The following is a 10571-nucleotide window of genomic DNA, read 5'->3' as shown; positions in this document are numbered from 1 at the left end:
CTCTTACCTGAAAAGTAACAGATTATGGAGACTCTCGGTAAACTTTTATTTTTAAATGACTAAATCTTCCTAATTTGGGAACGAACGTCCTCGTGTACTTGGTCCTAAGGTATTTCGGCAGAACCAATTTCCGTGAGCGCCGCTGGTGTAGTGGTATCATGCAAGATTCCCATTCTTGCGACCCGGGTTCGATTCCCGGGCGGCGCACGCCGTTTTTGTCCCCGCTTTGGGTAATTTTTAGAGTCTTTCTTCTTCTAGAAACACAACTTTTCATTTCCATGAAGATTTATATTTTACTATAAATCACTGTTGACACATTCGAATCTGGAGGTGGAATTCAAAAATGTTTACTCAAGCCATTAAACAGTTAACCTTTACGCCTGCGCAGTCTGAGACAACCCCCTGGCGTCGTTGGAAGCACGGCTGCGCAACAAGTGAATATAAGGACTGAGGTGCAGCCTGGCGGCCAGGAGGTTGAAAGTGCAAAATTTCTCTGCGCCTGCGCGGCCCGGGTCACTTCCCTGGCTGCTCCAAGGCTCCCGGCTCGCCGCCATCTTGTATTGGGGCTTCATTGTTCGCGCTGGGCCCGGCAGTTGAGTGTAATTGCCGCCGAAGAAGGAGGCGGGGTAACCTCCGGTCAGCCGAGAATCCCGGCTACCCCTCAGCCATAGCCGGTCAAAAGATTTGTGAGGTAGTAAAGGGTAGGGAGCTGGACCTGGAGGCGCCGCCGCGACAGCAGCAGCCATGGAGGACGAAATGCCTAAGACTCTGTGAGTCTGGGGCAGCGATGAGGGGGGCGGGATGGTGATCGTCCCGGAGCGAGCCTTCGGCTCTGCGCCGCTCCCCAGCCTATTGTTCCCCGTGGACGCCGCGTTATCAAGGTTACTCTCTCTGGCGCTCACCTGGATGTCTAGGGACCGACACCCAGGCAGTGAGAACCAAATGGAAGGAGATGGGGCTCAGCCTCTAAATTAGTCCGTACACCTAACTGCCCCTACAGCCTGGCCTTTGGCCTCGTCCCGGGCCCTCGGCGGCCTTCGGCCTGGAGAAGAGACTTTCATTCAAACCTCTTTTTAGAACTCGGCGAGCCTTTTTGTCCCATGCTTTCTTTCTCTCCTGCATCCCTTCCCCCGCTTCTTGATTAACCTATTCTGATTTTTACAACCGTCTCGCTTTCATTTTACTTTGATTTTCTCCAGATACTCTTCCTTTCATTTTCTTTTCATTGATAAGAATTTTTGTCTTGAAAATCCGTGTACTCATTTTCAGGGGTGTAAACTTTATTCTCGCAGTTGCCAACTGGGAAAAAGTCAATTGTTTTTTCTTAAACTTTGGCTCTTTTTCTGTGGCAACCCCCCATCCCCGATCAAAAAGCCCCAAATCGGACCCCTAAGGATTTTGAAACTGCTTTTTTAAAATGGAACTCTCACCCGGAGGTATATATCAACTGAGGGGAAGTGGATTTAATGCTCTTTTATCTTCGCTTGCTACTTTTGTGATTGACATGTCGTTGAAGGAGCGGGGAGTTTTTAATAAAGCAACAATTGATAAGTACCTTAACTAAAATATTTAGTCACCTCTGAATTTTTGTAGTGTTAAGTGGTTTTAGTTTGGGATCATTTCTTTGTAGTGTAGCTTTCCCCCCGCCCCAGGCATTCTCCTTTGTTTTTCGAAGTACTATCCGATGAGGTGATCCTGCCTTTGTTACTCTTCTCGAAAATAAGAAAAAGCCCAATTTTTGACGTAGCTTTCTTATTTTTATTCTTCGAATACTGGCAATTTGAGAACCCTCTGCATTAAAAAAAAATACACTCTTAGGTTTCTTTTTGCAACTCTGTATATTATAGTTGTTATGAAATACAATGTAGTCAATTATTTTTTTAGCGCCAAAAAATAGTTTTGTTATGTAATCTATGAGAAATATAGTCACTCTTTTCTTAATAAATAAGTACAATTTTTTGCTATTTTATCTCATGTTAGTGCCCTTTAGTACTAGGATGCAGCAATTAGCACATGACTTTTGTTTTTTGAAAAATTGTATCTGTAGATGAATACTCCCTGGGGAAAAAAAAATCATTAACCCCCTAGAGTTTATGGAACCCTTTTTTCCCTTTTGTCTCTTCACTACAAGTATGATATCCAACAGCATACTGAATTAAGAAACTGCCTGTCTTTTTTTATATTATGATGTCTTCAAGGTTCTTATTTCAAAATTTTTAATTTCAGAAACTGCCAAAAATAATCTGAGAACTTAACCTTTTTAGTATGTTGATTTGGGAATATCAAATAATGAAGACAACTTCCGCTTTCCCAGGTCAGTCTACAGAAACATGCAGTACTAGTCTGGGGACAGAGGACCAGCCATTGTGGGAGAATTAATGAAGGAAGTTTTATTCAACAAATACTTGCGTTCGCTGTTAAGCCTTTCATGTGCTTATTTAATCCTCATCAGAATTCTGCAGTAAATGTGTCCATTTTGCATTTGAGGAAAAGCTGAGATTAGAATTTAAGTAAGTCATCCCAAGTCATACACCTTTTTGTTCATTAGCCTGCCACTTTGCAGTCCTCAGCTTTGACTCACATTTATGACTGATTTTGCCTTGTATACTACCAGAACACCACATCCAAGAATCTTCCCCAAGTTGTCCATACTTTAACATTTCCTAATATCTCCTCCCTTGCTTCTACCTTTCTCAACCAAAGCTCCCATTCTTCCAGTCAAACCAATCCTGATTAAATATGAGTAGGTACTCATCCCTAAGTTTTGCCAGCAACGTTTTTACTTTTAATACAAAATGTTTGTGTGAATAACCTTTGGAGTCAGAGACTCTTAATATGTTCTTGGCAATGTCTGATCCATGGTAAGTGATCAATAAAATTGTTTTAAAAACGGGTATAGTTTCAAGCAGTGAATCAAGATTTACTCATTCTTGAGGGTAAGATATAGTCTGAATTTCAGTATTGCCTGTGTACCTAAATGGCTCAGAGGAAATACCTTCATTTGCCCCAAATGCGTGTTCAGCACTGCCTCTTTGGAGACCGCCAGGATTCAGTTTCTTGTCAGCAGTACTCTGGAAATGGTACAGTTTACCCTTGAACAATGCAAGGGTTAGGAGCTATAGCCCTTGAGCAATCAAAAATCCATGCAGAACTTTTACAGTTGGGCCTCTGCATCTGTGGATTCAACCAATTGTGGATTGTGTAGTACATATTTAGTGGAAAAAAATACATGTATATGAATGAATGGATCCACGCAGTTCAAACCCATGTTGTTCAAGGGTCAACCATATTGTGAGAAGCGATTTGATTCGGGATACATTTTGAAAATAAAGCTACAGGAATTGCCAGTGGTTTGATGTTGAATGTGAGAGTGAAGTCGACAATAACTTTAATTTGCAAATGCGTAATTATCAGTCATCTAGAATGTTAGTTTGTTGCAAAATAAAAATGAGAACTGCCTTGAGAGCCTGAATGTCTTAGTAAGTCTTCAGGGCATGTTTGCGTGTGCTCAGTTGTGTCAGACTCTGTGACCCCATGGATTGTAGCTCGCCAGGCTCCTCTGTCCATGGGATTGTCCAGGCAAGCATACTGGAGCGAATTTGTCTCCCATCTCCCTTATCTTTTGCATTGCATACTGATTCTTTACCTCTGCGCCACCTGGCAAGTTTTTTCTTCAGACTGATTTGTTTACAATTGGCCCTTTGTATCCACTGATGTGAAACCCTCAATATGACAAGCCAAATGGAAGAAACTTGGGCATCCATGGGTTTTGGTATCCATGGGAAGAGGCAGGTCCAAGAACCAATCCCTTCAGAGTAACAAGGGATGGATGACTGCATATGGTCTGATATCCAAGTGAAGGAGATGCCAACTAATAAAGGATTTCTGCTATCATGCAGCAGTCTTTTGTGAAGAAGAGACAGTTGTTACAAGGTTATGATGCTGGCATATAATATTTATATTATGTGCCACATGGCTCTTACCAAGTTCCATCCTCAGCTTCAATGGAGCTTGCTAGATTGTTCATGGAGAGATTAGATACCATCTGGCAAGAGCAGAATCATCTCCCCAACACATGAGAAAAGAACAGACACTGGCCTGCACCCATTTCATCCTCCTCTGCCTGTCCAGCCCATCATGGCAGCAAAAGGTGTCCCTCCTCCCATCAGAAGCAAACCCCAGGTAAAGGACTTGGATGTAAAGGAAACCAGAATATTGTCTTGAGCTGCAGATACTTTGGGGGTTCGCAGGCAGCTCAGATGGTAAAGAATCTACCTGCAACGCAGAAGACCTGGGTTTGGTCCCTGGGTCAGAAAGATCCCCTGGAGAAGGAGATGGCAACCCACTCCAGTATTCTTACCTGGAGAATCCCATGGACAGAGAAGCCTGGGAGGCTACAGTCCATGGGGTCGCAAAGAGTCAGACACGACTGAGTGACTAATACATACATAGTATGTAAAACAAGTATTTACTGTTGTACATAATTCCTTTTTTAATTGAGATATAATTGATACACTGTATTATATAAATTACTAGTGTATAATTTTAAAGGTTATACTCCATTTATAGTTATAAAATATATTGCTATTTTAATATAAAATGTTGACTATATTTCCAGTGGTGTACAATATATCCTTGTCATAATTTCATAATTAGTAAGAGACATACACCTCTACCCCTGAACTAGAATAACTCCAGCAAAATGGATTAATTTTCTATCACATTGCAAATGTTCAAAAATAATTCTAAGAGAATACAGTTACCTCTTTTAAATTTTTATTTTTTTATTGGAGTATAATTGCTTTACAGTGTTGTGTTTCTGCTGTACAGCTGAGTGAATCAGCTACAGTTATCTCTTTAACAAGTATTTATAGAGCACCTAGAATATTCCAGGCAGAGTTCCAAGTAGTAGATATGAATGAAAATATGTCTCTACTCTTATGAAATTTATCATTAGATTAAAACCTATTTATTCATGTTTTTCACTCAAATTTTCAGAGGCTTCATATCAAATTCTACGTTTTTATACAATGATTGTGGCTCAAAACAAACCCAATACAGCATTCTGCCTTGCAGATTTTTCTTTGTAAGTTAAATTTTCCAGAGCTGTACTAATAAATACTTAAAGTGTTTTAGATTCTAGTGTTATAACTATTTGAACTTAATATCACCTTAAAATAATGTATATGTTAAATTGACATGAAGTCCTATCCCAGAGCTGTCAAGTTTTTACTGGCATTGATGACTTTTTCCATTGAAATGTCTCAGGTAACTTTATTTTGAAAAATTTAAAACCTATGGAAATGTAGCAAAAATAGTGCATTTAAGACTTAGATACCTTTCATGTGGAATTACCAATTGCTAATAGCCACATTTGCTGAACCATTTGAGAAAACATCAATACATTTAGGGCTTAAATAAATCTAAAAATGGGGGCATTCTCTTATATAACCACAATATAATTTTCATACTAAGGAAACTACATTGATAGAGTGTTTTTAACCAATACATAGTTCATATTTTATCCAGTTGCCTAAGGAGAACATTTACTTTGCAGTTTTGTATGAGATTGGTGCATGATCTCAGAGGTGATGTTATAAATATCAACATGACATACTTCAATCTAGGCTGTTAACAAGAAGTTCATGGAACACCTAGAAAAGGATATTTTAATGTTTTTGAATAAAAAGCATCTTCAAAAACTATAACTACATAAATGTAAGAAATGTACATTTTGGTTTAGTAGTCTATTCAACATGGTGACAAGAAATCTTGGCTTTCAGCTGCTCCAGAATCAATTTTGGTATCCATCAGAATTTCTTTAAATGCATTGCTGCAAAAAAATTTAAGCATGAAAGGAATTTGATTTTAAGAAAAAGATACTGGGGCCATACTCTTATCTGTGAAGTGTTTCTCTGTGAATAAATCCACTTGTTACCTATCACTTTGTCTCACTGAGTTCTTTCTGCAGTGAGACATCAAGAAGCTGAGCTTCATTAGGTCCTTGAACCAGGCCCACTTGGAGGTTAGAGCTGGGAAATGAATGAGATACACATGCCCAAGAGTTTGCACTGATACTTCCAATTCTAGTCTGATGCTACAGAGTTCATTCTGTTCTTTCCCCTCTCTGTATTTGTAACTCCATTCTCCCAACTGTGAAGAACTTGGCTTCTATTGCCAGTATATATATTCCCAGTATATTCACTTATTGCTCAGTCTTAGAATTTCAAAAAGTAGTTTCAGAATTGTTCAATCATGCTTCCTTAAAAATATATATATACAGAGAGAGAGGACACTTTCAGAATTTGGAGGAAGTTTATGGAACCTGGCTTAGAAAATGTTCAGGAAAGAGAGACAACTGTCAGGCCCACAGTTCTAATCAAGCTATAGACTATCCCAGAAAGCATACTCCTACCACATACAGTGAGGGCCTGGTATTACAACTTCAGCTTCCACTGGACATGGGACTCGGCTGCTGTTTGCCACCAAAGTGGATTCTCTTCCGTTTCTGCTTCTAACCCCTGTCTTTGTCTTCTGTGTTCAGGGCTGGTATCTCTAATATGACCTCAGTTCAGTTCAGTCGCTTAGTCGTGTCCGACTCTTTGCGGCCCCAAGAATCGCAACACGCCAGGCCTCCCTGTCCATCACCAACTCCCGGAGTTCAATCAGACTCTCGTCCATCGAGTCAGTGATGCCATCCAGCCATCTCATCCTCTGTCGTCCCCTTCTCCTCCTGCCCAGCATCAGGGTCTTTTCCAATGAGTCAACTCTTCGCATGAGGTGGCCAAAGTATTGGACCTAGCCCAGATCATATGCGTGGTAGACTATATAACCATATTTAGCCTTTCATCTTCTGAAGAAGAGTCAGGCTTTGCCATAGGGTAAAGATTTCTCTAAATGTAGGAAGATGTTTGGCAGCCTTGAAAGAAAAAAAACAACATACGTAACTTAAATCTGCTGTTAATAGGAAATCCTTCGCTTCAGAAACAGAATAATATGTGACAAAGTATGGGATAACCAAAGAAACTTGTTTTATAAAATTGAGACTGTTACATATGTTAACTTACGGTTTATTGTAATGGTGTCAAAGGTTGAGAAAAAGTTGTTTGTGTAACTTGCTCTGAAGAGACTTAATAAACAGCTGTGTGAAGTTAATTGATAAAGGCTCCAGGAATTTACATTATATAGCTGGCCACATTAAATAGATACAAAGGCAGTACAGACCTTAATGCTTTTTATAGTAGCTTTTATTATTAGCTATCTTCAAACTAGGAAAATCACTTAGAAATTTTGAGTTTCTGAGAAAAAATTTGATAAATTTTTTCTGAGAAAAATCTTGAAGTTTTGCCGAGTAAATGACAGACTCCAGGTTCCCTACATACTGTCAGTTTATCACTGGATTACCTAGCTTTAGCAAAGTAGATGTTAGAATTAAATTTTCAGAAGAGCCATTTTTTTCCCTTAGACATATGCAATCCTTAGGGTTTCTTATAGGCACATGATTTGGGTAAAAATAGACAGTGAAGAGTTAAAGAGATGGTTCAGAGTTTTCACCTTCACCCTTCCCTCAATGTTAATATCTTACATAACCATAGTATGATTATCAAAACTAAAAAGTTAATAGATTGGTACAATACTATTAACTGCAAGTTTTATTACTGTTTTCCCCAGTTTTCCCACTAATGTCCTTTTTCTATTCCAACATCTAATCCAAAATACATTGTGTTTAGTTGTCATGTCTCTTTACTTTCCTGTAATATGTGAGGAGATATCTTTCATTGTAGCACTTATGAAGGGTACTGATCTGTGTCATTTCAATTCAGTCGCTCAGTTGTATCCAACTCTTTGCCACCCCATGGACTGCATGCAGCATGCCAGGCTTCCCTGTCCATCACCAACTCCTGGAGCTTACTCAAACTCATGTCCATTGAGTCAGTGGTGCCATCCAACCGTCTCATCCTCTGTTGGCCCCTTTTCCTCCTGCCTTCAATCTTTCCCAGCATTAGGGTCTTTTCTAACGAGTCAGTTCTTCACATCAGGTGGCCAAAGGATTGGAGTTTCAGCTTCAGCATCAGTCCTTGCAATGAATATTCAGGACTGATTTCCTTTAGGATCAACTGGTTGGATCTCCTTGCAGTCCAAGGGACTCTCGAGTCTTCTCCAACACCACAGTTAAAAGGCATCAATTCTTCAGTGCTCAGCTTTCTTTATAGTCCAAGTCTCACATCTATACATGACTACTGGGAAAACCATAGCTTTGACTAGACGGATCTTTGTTGGCAAAGTAATATCTCTGCTTTTTATTATGCTGTCTAGGTTGATCATAGCTTTCCTTCCAAGGAGCAAGTGTCTTAATTTCATGGCTGCGGTCACATCTGCAGTGATTTTGGAGCCCAAAATAATAGTCTGTCACTGTTTCCATTGTTTCCCTGTCTATTTGCCTTGAAGTGATTGGACCAGATGCTGTGATCTTATCTCCACTGTATAGTGACTACCTTTTTTCTCAACATACCCTGTCAGAATTGAGTCACTAAGAGTTGCCCACACTCAAGGAGAGGGAAATTAAGCCTCACTTCATAAAGGGAGGTGTATCAAAGAATTCTTACCCGTAACATTATTACTAAGGTGTTTTAATGATGATTTCCCTCATTTCTTATACATTTATTAATCAGAATTCTGTAAGAAAAAGCGATTTCTCACCCCCTCGCTAATCTAGGATTCAGTCAAGGATTATTCATTGTAAATATTAAGTTGTCAGTGTCTTTTAAGTCCCTCTTAATCAAAAGTAGCCTTCCTTTTTACTTTTTTTTTTTAAGGAGGGTAATCTTTAAGATATCAAATAAGTCACCTTATATAATATCCCAGATCTGAATTTGTGTAATTGTTTTATATGCCCAATATCCTGTAAACTTAGATCTGAATTTAAGCTTAGCTAAATTCAAGTTAGATCTTTCTGACTTGAATATTTCATATATGATATTGTATAATTCATATTGTGTACACAATGTGTCATTGTTCGTTCATAACATGATTTAAAGTTTGATCATAGGGTCAAAGTGGCCTACAGATCTCACTTTTTTCTTTTATTTTTTTATTGAAGGATAATTGCTTTACAGAATTCTGTTGTTTTCTCTCAAACCTCAACATGAATCAGCCACAGGTATACATATATCCCCTGCCTTTTGAACCTCCCTCCCATCTCCCCATCCCACCCCTCTAGGTTGATACAGAGCCCCTGTTTTAGTTTCCTGGGCCATATAGCAAATTCCCATTGGTTATCTATTTTACATATGGTAATGTAAGTTTCCATGTTATTCTTTCCATACATCTCACCCTCTCCTCCCATCTCCCCATGTCCATAAGTCTATTCTCTATGTCTCCATTGCTGCCCTGTAAATAAATAAAATTTTTCTATATTCCGTATGTGTGTGTTAGAATATAATATTTATCTTTCTGACTCACTTCACTCTGTGTAATAGGATCTAGGTTCATCCACCTCATCAGAATGGACTCAAATGAGTTCCTTTTTATGGCTGAGTAATATTCCGTTGTGTATACGTACCACAACTTCTTTATCCATTTATCTGTAGATGGACATCTAGGTTGCTTCCATGTTCTAGCTATTGTAAATAGTGCTGCAATGAACAATGAGATACATGTGTCTTTTTCAACCCTGGGTTCCTCAAGGTATATCCCTAGCAGTGGGATTGCTGGGTCATATGGTGGTTTCAGTCCTAGTTTTTTTAAGGAATCTCACTACCATCTTCCATAGTGGCTGTATCAATTTATTTTCCCACCAACAGTGCAAGAGTGTTCCCTTTTCTCCACACCCTCTCCAGCATTTATGGTTTGTAGACTTTTTGATGATGGCCATTCTGACCGGTGTAGAGTTCTCACTTTTAAGGTGAGTTTTCCCTTTGCATATGTTAAGTAATCTATGTGACATCTTAGGCACCCTGCACATATCCATTTTCTTACCAGCCTTTCACCTAAGTTTTACATCTATTGATGGTTCATGCCTGAATCAATGATTTCAGTAGAGCTTACACATCGTTAATTTAATGCTGTCTGTCTACAATTATTGTCTAGCATTTTTCTGTAAAGGAATTGTTCATTGTTCTTAAGATTTGGCACTTCTATCTTTGCCATTTTAGCCTATTCCTATGCCTTCATAATAAGCATTCAGTAGTCTGTTGAATGGGTAAATGGAAGGAAGGAATTGAATCCACGCTTTCTGGCACGTATAGGTGTTTTATTTTTCTGGGGAGAGGGTCCGTACCTTTCATCACATTCCCTGAAGGATTCTTAGCAGAAGAATTAAGACATCTATAGTTGTTGGGAGACTACATTCTCTGATTTCAGAAGTAATAAAACTAACATACCTGAGGTAATCTCATTTCAAAATCCCATTTTGAATATTTATAAACCCTTAGATAAGGATCATCCTCCTCCCCCCAAAAAAGTAAGGATCATCCCAGTCATGTTGTCTTGTAATACATTATTTACAGTAATTTTGTTAGTCACCAACTTATATTATCTGTTAAAAGTCTCTCCTAGAATCTTTCTACTCC

The 10571-nt window shown here is 39.0% G+C and overlaps 2 protein-coding genes and 1 non-coding gene across 19 annotated transcripts in view; 2 read left to right on the top strand and 1 right to left on the bottom strand.

The window, feature by feature from the left end:
* PCYOX1 (prenylcysteine oxidase 1) overlaps nucleotides 1-135 on the bottom strand; it is a 46936-nt gene extending 46801 nt beyond the window's left edge. Inside the window, exon 1 of the mRNA XM_061432899.1 lies at nucleotides 8-135. The gene's annotated coding sequence lies outside the window, so the exon portion shown is untranslated. The remainder of the gene's footprint in view (nucleotides 1-7) is intronic.
* A 1-nt stretch (nucleotide 136) lies between these two features.
* Nucleotides 137-207, top strand: TRNAG-CCC (transfer RNA glycine (anticodon CCC)). The gene has a single exon. It is a non-coding gene; the product is annotated as a tRNA-Gly (tRNA).
* A 241-nt stretch (nucleotides 208-448) lies between these two features.
* The window catches only part of TIA1 (TIA1 cytotoxic granule associated RNA binding protein), a 55135-nt gene continuing 45012 nt past the window's right edge, over nucleotides 449-10571 (top strand). For 8 of the 17 annotated variants that reach the window (XR_009739493.1, XM_061432912.1, XM_061432911.1 and 5 more), the window contains exon 1: nucleotides 455-770. Coding sequence is in view for 14 of the 17 variants with exons in the window: in XM_061432912.1 (XP_061288896.1) it covers nucleotides 745-770 (26 nt within the window). In the remaining 3 variants the exon portion in view is untranslated. Of the gene's footprint in view, nucleotides 771-2226; nucleotides 2315-10571 lie in introns of all 17 variants that reach the window. The other 9 variants (XM_061432905.1, XM_061432902.1, XM_061432904.1 and 6 more) reach the window with 4 other exon arrangements.

The sequence above is a fragment of the Bos javanicus genome, chromosome 11 (assembly GCF_032452875.1).
Source record: "Bos javanicus breed banteng chromosome 11, ARS-OSU_banteng_1.0, whole genome shotgun sequence".
NCBI classification, from domain to species: domain Eukaryota; kingdom Metazoa; phylum Chordata; class Mammalia; order Artiodactyla; family Bovidae; genus Bos; species Bos javanicus.
The sequence above is the reverse complement of the archived record's forward strand: the minus strand, read 5'-3'. Positions and strand labels throughout refer to the sequence as shown.